The 25,650-nt window shown below is 50.4% G+C and overlaps 1 protein-coding gene and 1 long non-coding RNA gene across 2 annotated transcripts in view; one reads left to right on the forward strand and one right to left on the reverse strand.

Annotated features, from left to right (window-relative positions):
* On the forward strand, positions 1 to 21,839 carry LOC308054074. Its single transcript, XR_013923940.1, has 2 exons — positions 1 to 17,884; positions 21,354 to 21,839. It is a non-coding gene; the product is annotated as an uncharacterized lncRNA (long non-coding RNA).
* LOC308054069 (V-set and immunoglobulin domain-containing protein 4-like) overlaps positions 21,510 to 25,650 on the reverse strand; it is a 13,513-nt gene continuing 9,372 nt past the window's right edge. The window contains exons 4-7 of the mRNA XM_080366279.1: positions 25,311 to 25,406; positions 23,983 to 24,096; positions 23,542 to 23,563; positions 21,510 to 22,637 (exon numbers count right to left, since the gene is read on the reverse strand). Of these exons, the coding sequence (XP_080222405.1) occupies positions 22,427 to 22,637; positions 23,542 to 23,563; positions 23,983 to 24,096; positions 25,311 to 25,406 (443 nt within the window). The 3' untranslated portion in view covers positions 21,510 to 22,426. The remainder of the gene's footprint in view (positions 22,638 to 23,541; positions 23,564 to 23,982; positions 24,097 to 25,310; positions 25,407 to 25,650) is intronic.

A 25,650-nucleotide genomic window follows, 5' to 3' on the forward strand; every position in this document is an offset into this window, starting at 1 on the left:
CGGCCTCGGCGGGGCCGAGACCGCCGGGGCGGAGGCGACACCCGGCGGCGGCGGGAGGGAGAACGGGGCCCCGGGGGCTCGGAGGGAGGCAGGAGCCCGGAGGGAGGCCGGAGCCGGGGGTCCCGCCGGGCTGGCAGAGCTGCCGCGGCCGTCGGTGCCCGCCGGGCCCGGCGGCACCGGGCCGCGGTTTGGCAGCGGGGGGCGAGCCCGGCCCGGCCCCGGGACCGGAGGAAGCTGTGGCCCCGCTACGCGGCGGCGGTGCCCGGCGAGGCCGAGGTTGCGGGCCCGGGCAGGGGCTGCTCCCCGCGGGCCCGTCCTCCAGCCCGCCGGGACCGCGCTCTCCCTGGGCACCCCTCCGCGGCTCTTGGGGGGCTCGGGGCAGGGCTGGCCACCTCCCCGGGCTGGGCCCCTGTGTGGGCTCTGGCCGCGCGGTCCCGCTGGCCCCTCCAGGGACAGGTGGCAGCCGAAGCGAGGCTGCTGAGGGCCCCATGTGTGGTGCAGTGGTGACAGCCATGGTGCCGCAGCAGGCTGCCCCCCTGCACCCCCAGACCAAGGCTAACCCTGTCCTTGCAGGGGCCAGGCCCGAGCAGCTGGAGCAGTGCCTGGGGGGCACAGCATGTGCCTGACCACGGTTCTCTCCCCTTCCTCACATCAGTCACCCTAAATTTGGCTTTGTGTCTACCAGAAAGTTGCAAATCCTTCAGCAAAACCTTAATATAGCGCACAGAAGCACTGCACAGCAGAACGGTGCTTAAATACTCGGGGCCCTGCTGAACTCGGTGTTGAGGTTCCCCCAAACAGCGCAGCCTGGGCAGCTCTGCCCTTGCCTGAGAACACCACATCGTGCAAATCTACCCAGCAGGCCAGGAATTTACCTGCTTAGAAGAATTACACTGCCTAAAATTTACCCTGTCTGCTCCAGTTTTAAGATTCAACATTTATATTTATGCAGCCTGTACACGAAGCCATGGGAGCATCAAGGCCAGGTGCAGCGGCACGGGCAGCCTGGAGCTGGCTGGCACTGCTGCCCACCGGCATGGCACCGTGCTCGGCTGGGGCATCGGTGCCTGGCACTGACACCCTGCTCAGGCAGCACGCTCTGATGAGCAATTTCTTGTCTCTCTTGGTGCCGGGTGTAAGTTCGCTGTCTGGATAAGGCTGGGGTGCTGCTTAAAATACAATTTTTATGTGCCTTGTTGGATTTGTGCATGTTCCATAAACTGCTTTGAAAAGAGACAGTTGTTTATATATTTGAACTCTTCAGACTGAGGGGTTTCAAAGCCTATTGGCACTCACATCCTGGGATAAGATTAAGCCACCAGGTTCATTAAAAATTCTTCCCTTGTTTTTCCATGCTCTTGCCTGAAGGAGTCTCTGGTTCATACCTGAATAAGGGATGTCAAGCAACTCAGCTGCTCTGGGCAAGCAGGAGAAATCCCCAATTACTACATGCTGCATTCCAGCCCGCCTCACCGCCTCAGGCAGTATGGCACTGTAGTGGGAAGAGGTGTGCTGATGGAATTTCACTGGGCTGGAAGGTACCCTGGAACGTCTCAAAAGCTCCATCACAAGAGGGAGGACGTGCTGGAAAGAGATACTGGCTGTTGGAGATACTCTGGTCTGTTTGGTGGGTCCATCCCAGTTCAGCTATAGTGTGGAGGCATATGGTTTAATGACTACTCTCTTAACAGTCTCAGAAGAAGAGAAAGAGCTGCCCAGGCTATGAGGACTGTGATCTTCTTTCAAAGTGTAGTTTTCCTTCAGGGAAGGGTGAGAATCATTGTGCAGTTAAGGCAATGCTTACGAAAAACAGGGCTCCCACTTTTACAAAACTTGTTGGCAATTGTACCAACCCACACAACTGTGTTTGGCCTTTTCTTGTTCCCACTGGGAAGGGGTCTGATGAAACAGGTGATCCTGCTGTGAGAGTGCGGTTTGGGGACAATGGCCACAAAGATCATCTGTGTGCAAACAGGAGAGGTTTGGTGCAATGGTGACAGGGAGGCTCAGCAGTGTAATACCTCCATGGGCTGAGAGAGACAGATGTGTGTTGTCCAGAAAACCCCCCTTTTGTTCTGTTATGATGGTTTCTGCTGCTGAAGAGCAGCTCTGGTCGTGGGGAAGCACTTCATTGCCACAGAGGGTGACGGCTGATGTAAACCCAACGGTCACTGTTGAGCAACACAGCATGCTTAGCTCTGAGCTGGAGCCCGGTGGTCACATACTTCCCTATGAGAATGACTCTGCAAGCAAGGCAGTGGTGTTGAAATTCCCTCTGTGCCCTAAAAGTGGGGTGAGTGATAAGCTGCCCATCTGCCTTCTCCCAGAAGCCCAAGCAAAGGGTCAGAGAATGGCAAATGCTAACATCTTGGTGATGCTGTGGTGGCTGCCCGCAGAAGCATGGGTCTGATAAACACACCATTTTGGTGCTACAGGTGTGCCTGGTGCTGGGGGTCCCACGTTGTTTCTGCAGTCGTTTCTGAGGCTTAACTGAAGAGAAGAATATCTGCCTAGGGTCAGACAAGGGGCCAGCCAACCCAACACCCTATCGCTTGGGGTTCACCAGCGGCAGATGCCCAGGGAAGGATGGAAGAACAGGGCAACTGGTATCTCTCTAGTGCAGTCCCAGTTTCCAGTTATCTGTGACTTGGGAGCCTTTCAGAAGCAGTATCTCTGAGCTTAAAAGGCCTGATGTGTTTTTCCTCCCTGACTTTGCCAATTGAATGTGCCAGCCCCTTGAGCAGTGCGAAGGGAGCAGGCTGAGACCACCACCTCAGAAGACCACCCTACAAAGCAGTTTTCCTGATGCATCCCCATGCAGGAGAGAGCCTGCTGTAGCTCAGAGACGGTAGTTGCAGAGCAGGAGTGTGTGAGTTTAGCACAGGCCTTTGCTTGCTCTGCCAGGTAGCAATTGGCAGTGCTTTGTACCCAGGATGTTGATTTTATTAAAATCTCCAGAAACGGGCAACAGAGAAACTTGGCTAATGTGAGGTTTCCAGAAGTGATATGCAGAGAGAAGTAATTTAGCATGTTCAGTAAAAGACAACAATTAAGAAGCACCGTTGCTCTCTGCCTTCCTTGTCTGTAAAAAAGAATCAACACAATCCTGTCTGACAACTTAAAGGCCTGTTAAAAATTTTTGATGTTAAAAAAAAAGAAGTAAATCTGTGACTGTCTTTCTAATATTCCAGGGCTGGATTCTGTTCTCAGGGATAATGGGTATGGAGTAACTGTATTGACATCAGCAGTGAATAAGTGCAGCTCCATAGCTCCTAATTTCTTTAAGAGATAAAGTTTATCGATCTTTGACACCCAGAGTAAGACTTTACTTTTTGCCTGGCCACATAACAAGATTACTGCAAAAGAAGAGATAGTCCTTTGAGGGAGTAAATATGGGAAAATGTGGCTTTATTTTTCAATGATGTGCTGGAATTAAGGAGATAGATGGCTGTAATATGAGTTTATATTGAGGCAAAACATCTAGGCAAGGTTGTGATTCTTGCTCGGCACCTGTGAACGGAGAACTGCTCTTGGCAGAATGGGGATGGCAGACTTGGGGAAAACAAGAGGAAGTCTGATTTTCTTCCACTCGTATAAACATCTGGATGTGCTAATTAAGATGAAAGAAGAATGAATCCAAACTGGCTGGTGCTATTTTACTGCTTTAGAATTACAGTATTAGCACTACTATTATTCATTGTATACTATTATTATTAATAGTGTGTGCTGTACAGGATGTCTTTTGGGTCATTCAGTGGCTGTGGCAGTTAGCAGGATTTTCTTATCTTTCACTGTCCATCTGGAAAACAGCTTTGAGCTTTCTGGTTTGTGTCTTTCTTTTTCTCTCACTCTCTTTTTTTTTCTTAACCAGAGGTCTAAAATAAAAGTGACAAATGCATAATCAACCGCAAACAGAAACATCCTTCGTTTGCTGGAGTCCAGCCTCTGACTCTCACCGCTGTGTGCCTGCCTGAAAAGGGGCAGGAAGGGAGGGAGAGATCACTAACAGCAGAACTGGGACGACCAAGTGGTATGTTGATTTGTTTTTTTCTCCTCTGAATGAGGTAGGGAACGGAAATCGAAACAAGGTGTTCACGCCACTGAAAGCCCGGGTTAGCCAGTGAGGCGGGGTTCAGCTGAGTGTGCATTTTGCTGAAGGAACTGGCAAGCAGGCAGCCCAGTGATGGAGTCTTGTACCCGCAGGCAGACTGGAGGTGAGGATGCAATGTCCCAGACCTAGCTTGCTGGCTGAGGAGATTCCTCCCCAGTGCCCAGCTGCAGGTGTTAAAGGCCAGGGTTGCGGGAGGATCTCCCCAGTGAGTTCCTCCATGCACAGCTCAGCCTTCAAGGAATAGTTGTAATTTTTTCCTGCATCATTGTAGGTTTTTTTAGTGCCTATTGATAAGCTGTGGCTTCATTAACCATTTTCTGGAGGGGAGGAACCATGGCAACACTTGCCCCATCTTGGTCCCTGGAAAACCCAGCACCATGAGTGCTTCCAGATATAAGGCTCAGGACTGCTCCTTGTCTCCTGTTTCCTCCTCCCCTCACTCCATGATGGTCACTCATGTGAAAGACCCTCTCTGTACTGTGTTTCCCTTATGTGCATTCATGCTAGGCTCACACTGGACCCCTCAGCTTTGCCCAAGCAGCACCTGTAATGCTGAGAAGTGTCAGAGTTCAGCGACATCTGGACAAATTGCCAGGGGTGGTGTTTAGAGCTGACTGCTGAAGGATTCACTGATGGCTTTTTGAGCCTGGGGCACTGACATCGTGCTGCAGGGTAACTCAGCAACTGCTGTTCAGAGACAGCTCAGATGAAAGCCTGGGAGCAACTGGCCATTTGAGATTTAGTCTGTAAGCTCTCCAGGACCCAGGGATGGAGGAAAATAATTTGAAAATGATACTTAGAACAGTTAACAGCACAGGAGTAAATGACATTCTTCACCTGAGAGGAGAAGCTGAGAGGGGTTTGTTATTTTTAAATTTGGTGTATGAATAATTTGTATTTGCGTCTCTTCATAAAGTGGCTTCAAAACTGATGGCAGAACTGGGTTGACTGAGCACACTGAAATGAAAGACAGTCACTGACAACTGGAACCAGGCCTGACTGGGTAACATGTAGCTTTAATTACTTCATCAAGAGGAGTATGTTGGCTTTGAAGATATTTGTGCACCAAACTGTCCCAAGGCAAAATCTCCTGGCATCCTGTGACGGTATGCTGACCAATGGACCGAACCCTGTGTTCACATGGCCTTGGCTAAACCTGTAGGGGTTAATCAGTGCAGAGCAGCACCAATGCAGAACAAGCCCCAGTCTGCCTGTGCCCAGTACAAACCTGCTAATCCTTCATGCCTTACTCCATGGCAGGTAAAGAGTACCAGAACTTGAAGCTACAGTGTGGGAGAACTTGCTGCATGCTAATCAAATGGACTGTGTGACTCATTTTAGCCACTTTTTTTCAAGTTGTTTTCCAAGAAAATTTTGCGGTTTAGGGAACAGTATGCAGAAGCCTCTGAGATGGTATTTGTTGGCAGCCTGTAATCCCCCTAGCTGCTCTGCCTCCTTTCTTCCTCTTCCTAGAGCAAGCCACAGAGCTACATGCTGCAAATGTACCGAAAAACTAGCTGGATTCGGAAATGTTGAGTGCAATTGCAAGGCTGTTACACAGACTGGGGTAGTGTGTTGACATCTGCAAAAGAGGAAATCGGCCTTGCTGTGAACCATCCTCCTGGGACATCAATGCTGGCTTGCAGGACTGTGCAGCTGTTCTGCACAGTGCCAGGCAGGGTGTCCTGCCTGGAGGGAGACACTTGATCTGTTGCTGTCCTGGCTAATGAGTCTCAGGTTTGTGGTGGCATGTTGGCTAGAAAGTCTTCATTGATTGAAGCTCATGCTGGCATACATAAATGAGCTTTAAGCCAGCTGATTTGGGTAGTGCCATGGGATGCAGGCAGGGGATCTGGTATAGGTCAACAGGAATGAAACTCAGCTTCTAATGGGAGGTTTGGATTGCAGACATCCTCAGGCCTTTTTGTTGGGTATGCAACGGTCTTGCTATTTTTCACACTACTTCAGTTTCATTACTATTTTGTTTGGGGTTTTTTGTTAGTCTGTTTCTTGCCCTGGACATGTAAAGTCAGTAATAATTTGTGCGTCCACCCAAAGGGAGCATGAAATATCCAAAGAGCATTTCTCCAGGCAAGTCAGATCCCAGGTTCGCAAGGCTTGCTACCTAGTGTGGCCAGATGGCACAAAAATGAGCAGGATAAAATCACCAAACTTGTAAGAGTCTCCTAACCTCCCGAGATCCGAAGGACCTGATCTGCAGGAGTCTGAAGTTTGGAGTCCAGGGATCCACAACCTTTGCCAGAGGGCTGTTTTTACCTACCAGCCTATCTACAGATTTAATACCCTGCATTTGGACATCCAGGTTTGATGCTTTTCACAGTTCATTTTTGAGATGCAGTGGCCAAAAAAGATAATTTTGTTTATCTGCTCTGACCTCCTGGGTAACAAATGCAGTGCATTTTGCCAGTTAACTTTAGAGCAGTATGGGGATGTTTGCTGTGAAGATGAAGCCTGTCTTTCTCTGAGCATTGCAGTTTGTTCAGGGCTATTTAATTTGTGGAGGAATATGTCAACACAGCTCTTGTTCTCCTGATGAAACCATTTGAATAGTCTATATGTTTTGCATGCATATACCTAGTCCTGAGTTTGTCTCTTTGCCTGGAGCCCTGAGTCAGTTCTGATCCACACTGTTGCACATCAGCACGAGTCCCAGTAAAGTGCAAGGGAGGGTGTCCCATATATGTAAATGACATGTGAGTAAGGTCAGAAATAAACTGTGGTATCATGCTGCAAAGTTGGTGTAGAAACTAGCAAAAAGGAGTGATTAGTTAATTTTCTGCTATGTGAGCAGAAGGTTTGAAGGGAGATGCATAGTTAACTGCTTCTGTTTGAGAAGACAGTTGGGAAGATCTCTGCTAGAGATGGATATGGACTGAGGATTTTGGATCTGAATTTAGGTCTGAGCTTTTAGAGATCACAAAATGTAGTGCTGTTTGCTTTGGATGGTCTCAGTCACTCACTTTTTTAAAAATTCAGACTGACTTATGTTCCAATCAGAGTGATCAAGCATTTTTTCTCAGCACTCTCTTTGTGCTGCATCCCCACAAAGAATGGAAATAAAGTATCTGCCCTTTTTGCTTTCTGTAGGCCTTGGCCTGGAAGGTCACCCATTTCAAAGCTGTTTGGGTACAAGTAGGAAAAAGAGAGAGTGAAAAAGAAAGCCTAGAAAAAATCTGCGCAGACTACATGAACAAACTTACTTCTTTCCCCTATCTAAAACCAAAGCAAAAACAAAACCAAACCACTCAGACCTTTCCCTTCCTCTTTTATTGTATATTTTAAAACACAGGCGGATGAAAGAGGAACTGGACAGTAACCGTATTCCTCATTATCTAGCTATCCCTTGGGCAGAAGGGCCAGGTTTTACTTTGAGCAGAAAGGCTGGCCTCACTAGTGCCTGCGTGCAGGCATCGGAGTAGCTTGTGAGCACTCCCAGGGAGCTCAGTGTGCATAGTTACTTTGGAGGCATAAGTAAGTGTTTTCCAGATCAGATGTTTGGACAGAGCTGCAGGAAAATAATAAAATAAGTGGCTGCAGCCCAAGCGTGCTGATAACATAACTGAAAGCTGCTGGATTAATGCAGGCCCCGGCAGCAAGCACGGGAGGATCTCCATGCAGTTTGGCTGCAGAGCTGGACAGCGGTGGGGAGGCTAGGAAAGGAGAACCTGAGAGGCAAAAACTGGAAAGAAAGGGCAGCAGCCAAGTGCTGGGAGCGAGAAAACTGATCCTATGAGAAGGATCCCAAAGTCTTTGTCGCACTGGCATGGCTAGCTGATGGCAAATGTGCTTGTGATAATGCAGGCGCAGAGTCACATATTTTTGAGTCCTGGCCTTATGAAATATGCTATAAACTATACTGGTGTGCAGAGACGAGGAACGACTCTCTAAAATTCATGGTTTCCCTTGAATCGGTTTGGCTTTCACACTGCTAGCTGTGCTGCTGGCTTGAGCGCAGAGAGCCTGCTGGCCCCTGCCCCTGCGCTGGTGGCCAGCCCTGGGCCAGCCAGGTGAGACGGAAGCCACCCTGTGACGATGGCTGCATGCCTTAGAGTGCCTTGTGTGGCGGGCAGTCCAGGGGGGCAGGAGGTGAGAAACGGTGGAACTTGCTTTGGTTATAACTAACCCAAAACACTGGTATCTACTTTTCTGCACAGGCGCTGTGGTTGGCGAGCTGCCCCGGGACGGGGCCTGGGCTGGTGCTGGCAGGTGTGCGGAGGGGCTGGCGGCAGCACGCCAGAGCTGGTGCCTCCGCTGGGTACTGCGACCGGGAAAGTGAGGCCTGCCCGCCCACGTGAGTGCCAGGGAGCAGAGGAGCTGAAGCATTGCAGCCTGCACCCCAGCCTGTGTTCAAAAGGGAGATGAGCGCCGTGGGGAAGCTTTGGGAGCAAATCCGCCTGCAATGGCTGGAGTCGGCTCCCCACTGTAAGCAGAGCCCTGCTTCCCTCCTTGATGCAGATGGAGGGGTAAGAGATCCCTCTGGGCACAGCCGTGAGCCTGTCTCAAGCTGAAGCCTTTCCAGCAGTCTCTGCCTCCGCAGCCCTCTGCTGCAACCCTCCCCATGGCTCCTCCGCAGCCGTGAGCACAAGGGCCTGCCTGCTGCAGGCTGTGTGGCCATGGGGTGGCCAGCCTTGGGATGGCTTCCCTGGCAGCCTGCCCCGCACCACCTCCAGCTTGGGGTGCCAGAAGCATGGCCACCAGCTCCCCATGGCCCAAGCGGTGGCATGGCTGTGTGGGGCGAAGGTGCAAGGTGCTTGCCCTCCCCCCGCCACCTCTCGTCCCACTCATGAGCTTTGTGCCTGGTGGCAGGATGGGGAGAGCTGCTTTCACAACCTGGCCCTGTTGTCACTTGCATCCAGACATTTCCTGTTATCTAACCTCAGCCTTATCTTCCCCATTTGCAGCTTCCTCTCGAAGGAGGAGCAGCCCCTTCAAAAACGAGCTGTGTGCCTGGGCTGCACCCCCACCGCACTGCTCCTGCATGACCCCACTGTCAGCCCTGCACCGTGCCAGCCCTGCGCCAGCCCCGCACCATGGGCCAGTCTGGCTCAGCATGGTAGGTGCCAGCTCCCAGTGGAAGGGGTGGCTGGGATGGGGGAGGATCGCTCCTTTGGGGGCCACCTCAAAAGGCTTGTCCCCCTGGAAGTCCCAAAAGACCACGGGGGTTGGGACACCAAAACCCACGGGGTGTCCGTGTTCCTGGCAATGCAGAAAGCTGTGCTCCCACCCCATGAACACATTGAGCCTTGGGGGGTGTGATGCCTGCTTGGGTTTGGACTGTCTCCCCTTGGCACTGGGAGTGCATCTGCCTGAGCCAAAGTGCTTTTTGGTGTCTCCCTTCAGGGTAAGAGTGGTGGCGCTGGGCCGGGTGGGCTTTGGTGAGGGAAGGCTAAGGGATGCAGCACCATGGGCCCCAGCCAGGGAGTGCCACCCTCTGAACCATGATTCATTGATGAGGATGAATAACAATTGATAGTGGTGTGTATGTAGCCCTGCTCGGTACTGGGATGCACATGCTTGTTTCCCTCCTCCAGCTTGCATGCACACACGTGCTGCAGATGAGCTGCTGGCAGTGGGGAGATTTTGATCTAAATTACTCATCGATGAGACAGCGCACAAAGAGCAGGGGAAGTTGTGGGACGGAGGAGGCTTTTGCTAGGGAGAGACGGTGTCCCAGCTGGGTGCAAGTGTGCTCTGCAGCTCCTTTTCGTGTTGTCTCTCTGGCTTCAGGACAGTGGACGAGGGTTCACCGAGCACCTTCAGGCATGGGGGGTGTGAGCAGCCATGGGAGCAGAGTCTGGTGCACTAGGGTGGGGGCTGCAGGGCGCAGGTGAGTACGGGAGCTGTGGGACGGCATGTGGCCAGTGACCTCCAGGTAATGGGGGGGTCTATCAGGCCCTTTCTGGGTGCTTTTGGGTAAACCATGAGGTGCCAGCTGCAGTGTTTCTGGTTCCTGGCCTCGTGAGCTGTTCCCACAGCTGCTGCCGAAATCCATGACTTCCTCCCTGAAGTGTTTGCCGGCTGCCGGAACAGCACCTTGCATGTGCAATGGGCTTTGCGCCCCCCACTGTGGTGCAGCCGGGGCCATGGCTCGTGCTTTGCCCCTCTGTCCCGCACAGTCGGCCCAGGCCTGGAGGCTGGATCTGTCTTTTGAATGTCCCCGGCCTCAGTGGTGCATCTGCTGCCAGCATGGCTGTGCTTGCTCCCAGCAGCTCACCCAGCGGCACTGCCCCATCCTCCGGGTGCTCCCACGGGGCAGGGTTTTGCTGCAAGTGGCTGCATGCCGGGAGGGAATGCTTTGCTCCTGGGCACTCTGGGGAAATCTCCTTGGGATTTGGGGCCCAAGCCCTGTGTCAGGAGCGGGGCAGCTCCATGTGCTGCTGGAGACCACATGAAACAAGGGCAGCAGCATGGCATTGGCACTGGCATGTCCTTGTGGCGCAGGGCGGAGGGGAGGGCAGCCCACCCCAGTGCCGAGATGCCAGTGGCAGGAGGGCATGGAGGGGGATGTTCAGGTACAAGGTATGAAACCGTGTGGTTTCTTGTTCGAAGCAATGCATATTTCTCTGTGAAGGAAAGCGCTGAATTATGTTTTTCACTTTTTGGAGCAGATTTGAAGAGGAAGTTGGGACTTGTAGGACAAGGTAGAGTAGAAGTTTATTCTGCAGCAAGGGCTAGGCAGAAGGGATGTCCAGCTTGGGCTGAGCAAGGAGGGGTTGCTTTCAGCCTTGTGACAAAAGCAAGGAAAAAAATATCATTGTATGCAGGGCTGCAGGGTTGTCGGGTTGACAGGGTAGTTTGGATGGCGGCAGTGGAGACACATGGCTGGTTTTATGCTTCCTGCAGCTGCCTGGGGACAGACCTTGATGGAGCATTTCAGGGTTTCTCTCACCTAAATCCTCTCCAAAGCTGGGACGACTGCTGTACTTGCCAAATCCCATTTCCCAGGAGCTTTCCTTAGGATGGGGCAGTTGCTCAGCACATTGCCCAGTAAACTGCAGCCCAAAGACAGCTGGATGCCTGGGGTGAGGTGGCAAGGGACCTCGCAGTCACTCTAGAGCCAGAGGGAGAGGGCATCACCTCCTGCCTGACACCTCCTGGTTTTAATGAGGGCAGGGACAAGGGTGTCACAAAATCTGTTGCCCTGCACTGCTGTTGCACAGCTCCTGCTAGGGAGCAAGTGGTTTGCGTGCCATGAGAAGGCTTTGTCTTTGCCTGCATGATCCCTCTTGGGAAACAGAGCATGGCCTCGTTGGCAGCGATAGCATCCTCAGCTTGGAGTTGCTCCCTGCAGCAAAGCCACGGAGCTGCTTTGACACCTGCCAGCTAGAGAGCAGGAGTTACTAATTAGCTGGCTGCACCATTTGGCCTCTTGCTCTGTTTTTGTACTGTTAACTGTCTCATCCAAGTCAGCAGATGTGCTACAGAGAACTATGCTTAGGTATACGGCCCGGCTTGCCTGCGATGAAGCAAGCCCTTTGGGCTGCAGCTCCAGGCTTTGCTGGAGCCTGCCTGATAGACAAGATTGACCTTACTGAGCCAACTATTCCAACATTTATCAGGCAAAGCTCCCAGCAGTGGGAGCAGCTGCAGAGCTGGGAGCACAGGAAGATCCCATATGGAGCAGGACGGCATGCAGTGGGAGTCTGCCATGAGCAAAGCTCATCTGAGTTTGGCTTTGTTATAATGAAGGCTTCAGGCTCCCAGGAGAAGCACGCCACAAGGTTACTGATGGGCGGGGGTTCAGCAGACCCTGCTGCCCCCAGATCTGTGGGGATTCTTGCTTTCCATCCAGGCTGCGATTTGGGTTTCACAAAATGGAAAACAGAGATGACCTTGATTCCAGTTCAAATACCGCATAATAAGTGCATGTCTTGAAATGGGTGCAGCCTGCATCTTGGGGCATTGTTACTGAGCATGTGAAAACCATGCAGCCACACTCTTATGCATGCTGTTACTAAGTTTAGAGTCAAGTCTATCCAATAATTTTACTTTACATTTATTTTCATTGCAAGATGCAGAGCAGTCTGACAGCCCTGTCAGGTATCTGGAAGATGACATGCAGCTCGGAGAGGGATTTTTTGTGACACTTGTGATAAGGGACTGACTGAAGAATGCAGGAAGAAATTCTGTTTTCCTCTCAGAGTACACAGTTGATTGCTCAGTCTGTTTTATAACACTGAGCTCTTACTTGGAAATACCCACTTCGGCCTGAAACCAGAAGCTCTGACAATGACAAATCCATTTGGATCAGATACTATCATTGTGGGGTTGGGGTAGCAAGCTCCATTCCCATCTGCTGATAGAATTATCTCCACTGTGTACCTTCCTCTTATCTATTGCTCACAGCAACATTTCAAGTGGCTGTTTTTCCCCTCAGAAAGCCACACCAGGCGATTATTTTGAGCTGCAATTGCAGAAGCAGTGCTGTCTTCTCCCTGCCCATCCCCCCTCCCCTGCCCCGAGACCACATCTTCCACTGTTAGAAAGCAGCAGTGAAGCTGAGAGAAGGCTGGTCATTGATACCAGCTGAAAAGCTCACTTAGCCTTTCTTTGTCTGGCCTCCTCATCACACTTTGATATGGCCGAGAGCCCTTTTGGGGATGACAGGTTCATTTTAATTTCCCCCCTGTGCTCTCAGTAGTGTGTGGTGTCTCTCACTGAAAATTGTTTTCAGGCAGAGAAAGCGCATCCCTGCTTTATTAACATCAGCAACAACTATGCAAACCATTCAGAACTTGTTAAAAAAAAAAACTTTTACTTTTCAGGGTACAACAGAATTCAATGTGGAAGGAGAGTAATTTTGACGAACTGCACTGATAAACTTGAGGCAAGGACCCAGGTGTCTTTATGATGGGTCTGTTGCTAAAACCAGATCAGCGTATTTTGGATTAAGAAATGTTAACCCAGAGCCTTGGCTATATTAAAACATTTGCACACAGGTGGCAAAATGCTGGGAAGGCCCAGGTCCCTGAAGACAGCTTGGCATCCCTTTGCCCACACTGCTTCATGCTGCAGAGTGTTACTACAGTGGTGCAAGAGCTTGAGGGATAACAGAAATCAGTTTTAACTGTGCTCAAACCAGTATGTCTTTTGCTAGGCTGATCTTAAATCAGTTTATTAGCGCTGTGTTCTAATGCTCATGAAATACACATGCTTCTTTTATCCATTGCAGCATACTTCCTTTATCTACAACCACTGTTGAAATTCATTCTGAATTAGGGAGCCAGAACAAAGAACTGTTCATTATCTACATCTCACCAAAGGCTGTAGTGTGGAGGGCAGGGGGAATGTAAGAATTGCGAAGCCTTTGTAGTAACCCAGTCTAGAAACTGATTTTATATTTAAAGCTGTAGCTGTTCCCTTGCTGTTAAATCTTATTTCACTTTCTGCTGGTTTCAGAGCACATATAAAGAATTCATGTTTTAGGCTACCATTTTTCATTTTGTGCTTTCACTTGAAAAATCTTGCCCTTTCCAGGTGTATTCCTATGTGTGTAATATTAGATCGGATCCTGTGATCATCTGTATAAAACAGTCCCAGAAGTTACAGACGGAGAAGGGTTAATAAATTGCCCAGTGTATGGTGCTGTTAATATACTTCAGCTGAATTCTACTTTTGTGTCTTTAATGGTCCACCTTCCAAAATATAATTGACATACTCATTTTAGTTTTTCATTTTGATACTAAAATTAGCACAGCTGCTTTCTCACAAACTGTTGCTGCTGGTCACATGAAATTAAAATCAGGGAACTGGGAAAGAAGCTAAAAGCACCATGCTTAGAACTCAGCTTTGTCTGGGCCTGGCTGCAGAGAATATGAATGACATTAAAATAGTGTTATATAGAACAGGTGCAGCTTAGGAGCAGTGATGAATTTTTCCGAGAGAGTTGCACAGCATCAGAATTTCAAATCTGTTTTTAGACTGAAATTCTGAATGGTCAAAACACAGAACACAGTAATACTTAAAAATATCTTCTGTTGTGTATATTTTGTTATTTAATTTTTTTAAAGTGCATTTAATGCACACCCTGGTTAAAAGAATAGGGAACCAACAGCATCTTCTGGTCTTTGTGCAAAAGATGTGTGTGTGTGTGTGTGTGTGTGTTCATCCCTAAAGGCTCAATTAAGTCAGCATATGGGGGTGGAAAGCTCCATTTATTGCAGGAGAGGTTTCTTCTGTCTGCTGGAAATGAGGCAGAAGGGGGTTAGTTTGACAACAGAAGAGAAAGTTTCATGTTATTCCTGAAGAATTGTTTCCCTATGTGGAGTTTGTTTTTTATTTGGCACCACAACCCTTGCAGCAATCCTGCCTACCAGCAGAGCTGCCTGTGGGCAGGCAGAGATGGGGACTGAAGTTTGTGGGGACCAGAGGCTGCTATGGTTGATTTTTGTTTGTTGGTTTGCAACAGCGAACACATATGGCACTGGACTTTGGGCCAGAGCTGGCCGCTGACCTTGCCTCCAGCAGAGCCAATGTGTATGCCCGGGGCCAGAGTTGTACATCTCTTTCAGACAGGCTTGAAGAAGTGCCTTTTCAGATCTCAGGTCTAGATAAAAAAACAAACAAACCCAAAAAACCCTACTGATTTTAGCTATTGGTGGTACAGTAAGAGATAAAACCCTGAGCCTATTCCTGCCAATAGAAGTTTTGTTTTTGGCATGCACGGGGCTACCAACCTGCATTAAATACAGAGGCCCCATCCCATGTGCTTTGGGATCTGTGTCTGGTTACAACTGAAATACTTACATATCTAGAATTAGGCATTTAGCTGAAGTACCTTATGATACAAGGACACTTGGGCATATATGACCACTTAAATGCAAAATGGCCACAGGGACCCAAACAGAAGGAATTAAATGTGAGAAACCTGAACAACTTGTTTAAATTTAGGAGTTTAAAAATGAAAGCTGTGAAAAGTCTGTGAAATTATCATACCCTTATCTCTGCCCAATGCAAAAATTGCTCCCCTGCAGTACGTTCTCTGGGTCTTTGTCTAGACTTTGTGCATCTAGAGAGACATTGGTCTTCATGACGTTGTACCCAAACAGCATGGCTGAGTGTTTGCAGGGATGTTTTGTCAATATTTCAAGTTACCAATGTAGGCCTTATAGCTGAGGCAGAAGATTAGTCTGCAGCTCTCAGCTTCATTTTCAGCTATGCAGAGCCTCAGTCTTTGTATTAATATAGTGGACATTTTCCTCAGCAGAAGGCAGTGTCTGCCTGCGTGGGTGTCTCTTGCCCAAAGAAAAGCGTTGGAAAGGGAAATAGGGGAGGGATAATGATATTTTTTGCTAACTGGCAAAAGCCTCTGATGTTAACACCAGCTTCAGCCCTTCTTTTCCCTCTTCATTTGCCCAGGACAGCAGCCCAGTGAAGACCTCTGTGATGGGCACCGGGAGCTGCAGTGCAGCACTGCGTGTATTTGACAAGCTGAGTTCGACACTCAGTGTGCAGTGTCAGTTTGTCAAATACCCCAAGTGAGGCATTTGCTGAGCGACATGGCGGCACACCAAGGGGACCATCTCCTTCCTCCCACTCAGGTGGGAGCCTTCCTATCTGCATTCTACTCCTCTCCATAAACCCAGCAAGGTATTGAACAACCCATCCCATTGTTACTGGATGCTTGGCTCTGATCCTGTGCTGCCAGGTTTCCCTTCCAGCCCAATTTTGGAAGCGCCTCTTGGGGCACTCCTCCCTGCAAATCTGTACGGAGGTGTTGCTGGTAGAGCTGCGAAGGCAGAGAATTGGGCCCTGGCTCCCTATTCTTTGCAGCCAAAGACCATGCTGTTCTCTTCCACAGCATTAACTACCCTGCTGTTAGTTAATAATCCTACTCAGTTGACAAGGATTCTGGCAACTATAATCACAACATCATGGGTAAGGACAGCATTATCCATAATCCAGAATCTTTTCTCTGGACATGTAGGAATCTTTTTTTAATTTATTTGAAGTTGTAGTACAAACTAATGGGGCTGCTGATTAACTTTCCTCTATCCCATCAGCCAGCTAAAAATACGTGTTTGCTCAATCTGTTTTTAAATTAGGCCATGGAGTCCATCACTTCTCAGAGCCTTGTTGTTTGGAGAAGACTCCTTGTTTTTTGATGGTTATTCTAGTCAGCACTTACAGTAGTAAGGTTGCCTATTGCTTTTCTTGCATTTCTGCTATTTAGTTAAAGCAATTCCCTCTAAATTACCCCACTTGAAGATCTAATGATGGGTAAGCATTTTTAATAACTGACTTGGAGCATATCAGATCTGCAGCTTGAGATATCTCAGGGTGAGGAAAAGGGCAGAGTCAGGGTGCCCAGCTCAGTTTGACAAATCCAGCTCCAAAAGGATTTAACACTGGAAACTCAGAAACTAAGAAAAAAATCCCAAGACCTCACTGACTTAGTTTAGGACGGAATCACCAGCAAATTTTGCAAGATTTGAGACTATTGATAAACTTTAATACTAAGCTTGCAGGTTTTATGTTGCAACTATTTCTTGCCAAATATTTTGAAGAAGTTGGGAGTTTGTACAAAGCTGGGACCAATAAATATGTATCATTGCCTAAGCAAATTGTGTTCTGCTTTTTTAATAGGTCCTATCGGTAGAGCTTATTGTGCACTTCTGGACAAACATAGTCCTGCTGCTTATGACTCACACTCCCGTGGTCTCTCTCAAGCACCTACTCATGACTCACAGACATCACCCTGATCTTTATCACTGAGGTCAGCTTCAAAAGAGAACAACATCTTTTATTTCAGGGTTTGTTTTGTCCCCAGTGGATCCTTAATGTAGCAGGCAGCTGTGTCAACTCCAGCCCTTGCTGTCATCACAGACCTCAAGGTTTCAACAGACCTAAACCTTTCTGCACCACAGCTAGCCAAGCGTTCTCTTCTGCTCTCCGTCATTGTTTTCTCATGCATTTCCAGTTTTTGCTTTCAGTAGAGTTTGTCTCTCTGCTTTTTAGGTACCTCCCCAGCCCGCAGTTCCTTCAAGATGGCTGGGGAGAAGGGGAAGAAAGTTAATCCCTTCCTCTCTTACAAGAATGCCAAATTACAGTGGGTCAGATTTCTCTGAGACTTTCTCTCCCTTCTCCCTGCTGAGGGCGGCAAGTGCAAAAGAGCTCCGATGGCCAGGGCAAACTCGGCAAGTGTAAAAGGCAACAAGTCCCCTTTGCTGCGCATGCACTTCAGTTGCTCTGAGGCAAGGAGATCTGCAAGTCCCATGACATTGTGCTGGCCACTAGAAATAGTGCAGGTTTTTTGGAGGCAGTGTAGTTTCAGAGCAGAAGCTGAGGTTTCCCTTCTGTGCTGGAGCAGAGTTGGCATTCAGCAGATGAGTCATGTCCCTGGGTAAGTGACCAGCACAAGGAAAGGAGAAGTTTTCTTGTCTGGTGGTGATGCAACACTGCAAACCCCTCAATGACTTTCAGAAGAAAAATAGTCTGTTTACAACAGGTTTTACTACAAAATGTGCCAAAAATAGAAATAAAAAATAATCACACACCTGTTACACAGGGAGAAACAACAACCTCAGCAAACCTTCTTCAGAAAAGAAGTTTTTTGTGTTTCCATTTTTCTGCTGCTTATGACCAAAGCCATTTTGTTGCCCAAATGAAAGGCAGTGACAACATGAAGCACATAGGGTCTGCTCCAGCTGGAGCATCTGCTGCTCCTTTCTTAACTCCTGTTGCCTTCTTCCTCTGCAGCTTTTCCCAGGCACCAGGCCTTCTGAGGAAGCTGCCCAGACCTCCTCAGAGCAGGTCAGTGCTGGGGGGAATCAAAAATTGGAAAAATCATGGTGTTACACAGTCAGTGAGGGAAGTTGGAGATGGGACCTTACAATGGCAGGAAATATTGCATAAAGCACTAGGATGATTAAAATGAATGAGGACGGCGCTTGGGGGGGACAAAAAGAGAGCACCATGTCCTGTGTTTTGGGGCTGGATCTGCTGAGGTGAGGATGGGGAATGACAGAATCACAAAATGTTTGGGGTTGGAAGGGACCTCTGGAGACCATCTAGTCCAACCCCCTGCTAAAGCAGGTTCTCCTAGAGCAGGCTGCACAGGATCATGTCCAGACAGGTTGTGAGTATCTAAAGGTGAGAATTTTTCAGCTCCCTTCCCACACAGCATCAGCTTCCCACTGCACACTTCTGCCCTGCATGAGCACAGCCGCAGCTCCCCATTTCCCTAATTTCTTATGTTCTGCACCACCACTGAGACCGCTGGTGCCAGCAGCTCCAGCCTGGCGTCTCCAAGGCCAGCTTCTTGGAGTGCCAACATGCTGCAGCGTGGGGTGAACTACCTCACCCCAGGTGTAAAGCACAAAAGACCCTCACACACATTTCACAGGGTCCCGGTGCCTCTCGCCCTTGGTCAGGGAGCAGTTCTTCTGCTCTCCATGAGGCAGCCGGCCCAGGCTGGGAGCACAGCACCAATACACAAGGTGGGAGACCAGTGCTTGGAGCTGGGGGCCTGGCACTGCCATGGACCTTGTAAGGACAGGCAGGCCCACTCAGCTGCTGCCTGCCGCCCCTGGGAAGCCTGCCACTGCAGCACAACCGCCCCTGCACGTCCACTGCTGTGTTTATGAAACCTTCAAAACACAGCCAGGAGACTTCTCTCTGATCTTGCCTGATAATCACCTAGTGTCCTGAAGAAGAGTCATTGTAACTCAGAGCACTGAACACAAAAGCTAGGCTCTTCTTCCCAGCACTCAGGCCACAAAGAACAACATGAACCTGGTATTAGGCTGCTGGCCTGGGAAGGGAAGATCTGTGGCGGCAGAGATGAAAGCCGTGTGGGTCCAAGTCAGTGCCAAGAAGGAGGGCTTGCAGGACCCAGAGCTCATCTGCTTCCCCATGCTCCCCCAGCTGGACTGATCGATTTAATAAAAGGCAGTAATTCTTCCTATAAATTTACTTTGCTAAAGCCAAGTGGCATCCCCGTCCCTGCCCTTGCCCTGCCTGCCAAGCTGCCTGGAGGTCTGGCAGACACAGAAGGCAGGGCATAGCAGCAGCATCCCAGCACATGCAAGATGCCAACGGTTAACAATGAGGAAGCAAACCAGGCTGCTGAGTAACAGAGCATATTGCAGGAAACACACTGCAGCTGAAGGCACGCAGCCTTGCTGCTTTTATAAAAAGGAACTTTTCTTCTGTTTTATTTTTGCCAGAGAGCCAGGAATGCCCTACAGTGGGTTTAAGCAGTGGTGACAGACTGCACACCCCACAGCAAAGCCTGCACCCCACTAGCACTGGCCTCACAGCCTCGGGACTCCTCGGCAAGGCAGGGTTAATGAAAGTGATGGGTTTTGCATTACAGACAGTACAGTTCAGCCCTCTTCCTTGAGATTAAGACCTTGGAAATGCAAAGCATGGCCTTGAACCTCAGGAACCACCTGGCAAAAAAGAGGAAGCCAAAATGCACATCCCAAGAATAACCTTAAACCTAATGCAGGGCCTGTAGACTTCTTGTTTTTAAGCTGGTCTCATTATTCTAGAGCAGTCAGGAACAGCAGTATGGCTGATCTAGAAGACACACTGGCCAAATAGCTCCAAAGCCTGCAAGCAGTGGAAGAGGAGGATGATAATGCTCCCTCTGCCCCCACCCCCATGTCTTGAGCACACATCTGCAGCACTTCCTCACTTCTGCCTTACAGTGGGCTCCCTCAGCTTCAGGCACCCTTTTTGAGAGTCGGTGTCTCACTCTGAGCCCTGACGTGCTTCAGTTGAGCAGAAGTATTTCTTCCCTGCAGTTGCTCCAGTCCACTAACGGAGCTGGACCCAGTCTCTTGCCACTCTGTCCACAAAGCACCTCTCATTGCTCCTGGAGGATTAGCCGCCTCCTCTCTCCCTTCTGTAAGGCTGCTGGGGTCCCAGCCACCTCCTCCTGCTCTCCTGGGCTAAGGCAGGAGCTGTGGTCCTTCAGACGTGCTCCAGCAGAAGCAGAACAGTGAATGCATGCCCAGAGCAGCATCACAACAGCTCTGCACTACCCACCTGGTTGCCCACCCCTTTGGCCCTCCAGAACTGCCTGGGCTTGCATGTGGACTCCATACAGCAGTGGTGTGGGACCTGCTCTGCCCTCCTCCCAGCAGTGCTTGCGCATTCACTGCCATGGTGTTTCCAAAGCCACAGTCACTGTGCTTTGCAGCAACTTCTGGCCTGGCCTTGGCATGGAAGATGTGTGTAGGAAACGTCTGTCAGGAGCAAGGAAACTCCTGTGTCTCAGTTATGTCTTCTGCCTTGCTCTGTGTCTTATCCTCCTAGCTTCCCTGTGCTCAAAAAGTGGATAGGAAATGGTTTTCCAGCATGCAGAGCTACCTTTCCTCACCGTGGCTCCCAGGGATCAGATTCAGTCAGGGTGCTAACTTGCTGGGGTAGCAGTGCACTCGTAAGGCTTTGTGTGCTCCCACCAGCCCTGTGGAGCCAGCACAGCCATTGCCTTCCCACGAGGCTGCGACCGCAGTGTGCTCAGCTGTTGCCCAGGTTGGCCACAGAGCTAGTTTTTACTTGAAAGAGAATATTTGATTTGAGTCTCGGAGAGCCAGTATATAGGGAGATGCAGAGCATTTTTTTTAAGTAACTGCTTGTTAGAGCAAACCAATGCGTTGAGCAATGGCATGAAATTAAAGTGAAAGATTTTACCTCCTGAGCTAAATCACAGGCAAGTTTGTAATATCATTTAGATGACCTCTCTTCCCAAGCTTTTGAGCGTAATTTAGCCTTCCGCTGGAAGTGAAGTACTAAGCATCCCCAGAGTCCTCCCAACCTCTGACAGCAATTTAGTAGCCTAACACTTTACATCCTGCTGTGATAAATGCCTAAACAACTAGAACTAGCTGAAGCATCTGGAAGAAAGGTGCTAATGGCAAACCGTCATGCCCTAAAAGTGCCCAGCTCAAGCACTGATGCTTCTAACACACTGAAACAAGTTTTTTCCATTGACTCCAGGCCTCAGCCTGATGCTGGCACAGTTTGGAGCACTGTGACTTACTGGTCTCTCACTGCAGTAGTAGGCAGCTGCAGGTTTGTGGCTTTGCATGTGGAGGCAGCACCATGACCCCAGCAACTGGCTTTGGGGGATGCGGTGAGGTATAGTCACGCGAGGAGTCCAGTGTGGGCTGACTTGACACCCCCCTCCTGTCCTCTCCTCTTTAAAAGGGAAACCCAAGTCAAACTTCCAAGTCAAACCATGGCCATGACTGTACTCTTGCCTGTTCTGCAGAATTAAATCAGAAGACTGAGAAAAAGGACAAATTTGCAAGCAACAGAAAAATTATGGCACTGCATGGTGAAATACCAAGGAAGTCAGAATTCATATGCAACAAAATCCTTTGAAGCCTTTTGTATTTGCCCTGGAAAAGAAAACACATTGCACTAATCGAGCACTTTTCAAGTGTATTTCAAGGTACAAACATGAGCACTCACAGCATTCCCATAACATAGGTCAGAGTTAATATCTCTGTTGTAATCAAGACAGATTGATTCAAGTCCCACAGAGTGAATCAACATCAGTCTGTTGTGTCCAGGGAGGTCCCTCGCTCCATCATTATTCCACATGCCTCAGATTTCTCTCTTTTATTATGCGTTTGGTCCCCACACGGTAAAAGGAAAATGCTAGCATTTCCTTCAACACCAATTCTGCTTTTCCGGGAGAAAACCAGAGGGTGGCAGTTAGGAGGCTCATCACCCACAGGGCCATTTCCTCTTCCTCTAAGCAATGAGCTCCAGTCTGATAGCAAAAATTACATTCCTGGGACATCACTCCCCCCCTCTGCAGTCCCTTTATTATGCTCTAATAAAAAGGACTCAAGGACAAGCAGGATGTACAACCAGTAATTGTTGAACTTGAAAAGCCAGACGGCATCCATTTCCAGCACAATCCCCGGCTCCTCAGCTCCTTGCAGTCTGGGATGTCCTAACAGGGGAACATGCACTGGAAAGTACACCTTACCAGTGTTACTGGCTAGCAGCACTGCACCCAGCTACACCTCAATTTGCAGGCCAAAGTGTTTCCACTCCTTCAGATCCTCTCTTCCTCACCTTGGCCCTTCAGGCTCAGAAATTATTTGCTCTATAAAAGTAGGTTGATAATCACCTGGCTGAGGGTTTCTCCACCAATGAGCTTCATTTGCCAAAGCCCGAGATTATGTAGTTCCCCTAGGTTAAGGAAAGCAGTGAGACTGGTACATTTATCACAGCAGGAGGCAGACAGGAAGAAGATTTTCCTTTGGTAAAGTTTACCATTGAGTATCTGCAGCCCTGCACGGCTGCTCATGAGGAAAAGCTGGTACTCTACTAAATTCTTTCTGTTTCATATTCTGATTCCATTGCACTCACAAGGTTCTCATACTCAGGATTCTTCCTGATGTATACGCTGTTGTGGCTGTCATCTTTCACAGTGAAAGTATCATTGAATGTTTCAGTCTTACAATTTGTCTTCTTGTGTAGACACTTAACAGGGACTTCCACATCAGTCTCCAATCTCATGACATCTGCAGTGCTGCAGCTGAAACAACAGAGAGACGCTATTGAGAAGGATGACTACATCAGAATTGATTTGATTTACACCTTAGCCAAAGACAAGAACTACCACATAATCCGTGGAACAGCAAAATTTATATTAATCTAGTGAGGGCCTGGGAGGCTCTGAAAGACAATAGAAAGTAACATTAAAAGAATTACACACACAAGAAGAGGCAACGAACAGTTAACACTGCTATGTACTATGTACACATGTACATGTATGTAAACACTGTTTATGTACCATAAACTCACATAGCATTACTGTATTATACTCAAGAGTTACCAGCAGATGGCCTAGCCTTTAGAAAGTAACTACCAGTAGTAACTGGGAAAATGGCAATGTGTGAGACTACAGATGGCACAGGTATTTCTCAGAATAGAAAAGTAGCATGAAGGGATTAAAGGCTGAGATCGTGACAAGGCAGAAGTTATGTTTGTATCATTGTAAACAAACAGGAATTGCACAAAATACAAAAACACTTGGATAAGGACTGGGACATGTTTCTTAAAGTGAAAGGCATGTATAGAAGGAATTGAGCTTGAGGGAAAAGCTGACAATTTTTTTATGAATTTTTTTTTTCTTTGTGAAATAATAGTGGGAATTTACTACAGAGAACGGTTTTCCCATGGCATCTATGAGGCAGATCGAAGGACCCTGAATACCTTTCCCTCATTCTAACGTATCAAAGAGTGGACTCTTGCTACCTCATGCATTAAAATATTAATGCCCTCATGCTGCTAACTAAATGGACTGCCAAGGTATTCAGATCCTCCTTCTGCAAGTCAAAGAAATCTTTGGTTTTTCACTGAGCAAAGAGGCTTTTTGGGGACATCAGTATGATGCCCTCAAAGTCTTCTTAACGATCCACATGAAAATCTGTACTCACAAAGCAACTTCATAGAGAGGTTCTGGAAAAACAAAAGAAGAATCAAAGATGTGCATCAATATGTTTTATGCGTCACAGAAAAAACCCAGCTGCTTCCAGGTATTCCCACCTTCAGGAATAACCCTCCCACCCTGCCTCTCCCTGGAAGGGACCAACTGGGGCCGATGGGAATAGGATGTGGCTGCCGGGGTTGGGGATGGAGCCGAGGCGAGCACCGCGCCGTCCCGCCCCGTCCCCTCGGACGAGGGCCACACCCACCCCCGCCCCCGCCCCCGTCCCGCCTCGGGCCGGGCTTCTCGCCGCTCCCGCCACCGCCCTCCGGCCCCGGCTCTGGCCCGGCCCCCCACCGCCCTCCGGGCCCGGCCCCCCACCGCCCTCCGGCCCTGACCCGGCCCGGGCCCCCACCGCCGCCCGGCCCCGCCTCGTCCCCCGGCCGCTCACCCTTCTTGCCGGGCCTGCGGCGCAACAGCGCGGCCATCAGCGCCCCCAGCGCGGCCCCGCCCAGCGCGGCCGGCAGCGCGTACAGGGGCGCGGGGGGTGCGGCCTGGGGGGTCCCTGCGGGCGGGGGAAGCGCTGTGAGCGGCGGGCGTGGGGGAGCCCCCCCCACCCCCACCCCTCGAACTTCGGGCTGGGACCTGCGCAGCGCCTCGGGCCGCGCTTGCCCGCGGCTCTAAGCCGAGGCCGGGGCCGGTGTTCTCGGCCCCTTTCGGTCTGAAAGGGGAGGCAAAACGCCGGGCCACGACCGCGCTCGGGCAGGCCCGTGGGCGCGCAGCCAGCAGGGCAGCTCCCGCCCGGGGAAAAACCGAGGCCGGGCGGGGCGGGGGTGGCTTCCCCGCGGCAGCGGCTGCCGGCAAGGCTGGGGCCGCAGACGCGTCGGCCAGCCCGGCCGTGTCCAGCGCACTCCGCTCTCCTGCGGCAGTGGCAGGCCCCTCCGGCACGGCATCCCTCCCGGAGCCCGGCGTGGCGGCAGGAAGCCCTGCCAGAGCTAAGGCTCAGCGCAGCGGGACCCTCCCGGGCTGGGGTAGGCAGCCCCCTCCGCTGGCTGGCGGGCCCGGCCCGCTGCCCGGCCCAGCCTGGACGTGACGGCTGTCCTGAGCTGCCTGTCCCCTTCTGAGGAGCGCGCCACACATTGATTCTCGCAAGCTGCCGCGCCTGAGGTGCGCGTTAAGAACACCCGCCGGACCTGCTCTTGGAGCCACCAGCCGGATTTTCATCCCTGATGTGTGTCCCGCCGGCAGTCATGCGGGCAGCACGTGGCACTGGCCTCCCCACCTCCCCGGCCATCAGCCCATGGGTCCCTGGCAGCCCTGGTGCATAAGAGCTCTAGGCACCACCACTTGTGGCTGGCTATGGCATGGCTTCGGCTTTGTCCTGCTTGGACACATCCAGGCATCCACAGGACTACATGTCTCCTACGGTGACTTCTTGGTCTGGGGGGCTTTACTGTCAGCAGCTGCACCTTAAGGCTGCCTGACACATGAAGCCCCACACCAGGCTTCTTGCCCCAGGTGGGCTGAAGCTGTTCATCCCCCAGTTTCCCAGGCTGTGGTTGCTCTAGCACTGGCTCTGCTGCCATCCTGGGGAGCTCCAACCCAGCTACCCACAGGCAAGCACCTGCATCTGGGGCACAGGGTGGCCTGTCTCTCCCACAAGCAGAAAGGATCTACAGCCCAAAAGGAACATCAAGTGGATTTGCCTCATTCACCTTCTTGGTCACTCACAGAGTGCCAGGGTGAAAGCAGCCCTTCCCTGCAGCCCAGGTCACTCACCTGTGGGCACTTGCTGGGTCCCACTGCCTCGAGGGGTGAGCGGGGGTCTGGCATGCCTGTCAGTCCCAGCACTGGGCTGCTGTGTGACTGGGGACCCTGCAGGAGAGTCAGGTCATCAGGCTGTTTCCCCCACTCCCTGTCTACAGTACAAGCCAAACAGAGCAAGACATGCCCAGTGCAGGAGTCAGGCTCCCATACTGCACAGCTTTGGCCCCAGAGGGACACAGGGGACATTTTCCTGACCCCTGCCATGACCAGGCACCCTCTGAAGCAGGGAGGATGCCAGCCCCTGTGGTTTCCTCTTGGGGCAATTGAGACACCATTCATATTTAGCATGTCT

This window comes from Falco punctatus (assembly GCF_963210335.1).
Source record: "Falco punctatus genome assembly, chromosome: 15".
In the NCBI taxonomy this organism is placed as follows: Eukaryota; Metazoa; Chordata; class Aves; order Falconiformes; family Falconidae; genus Falco; species Falco punctatus.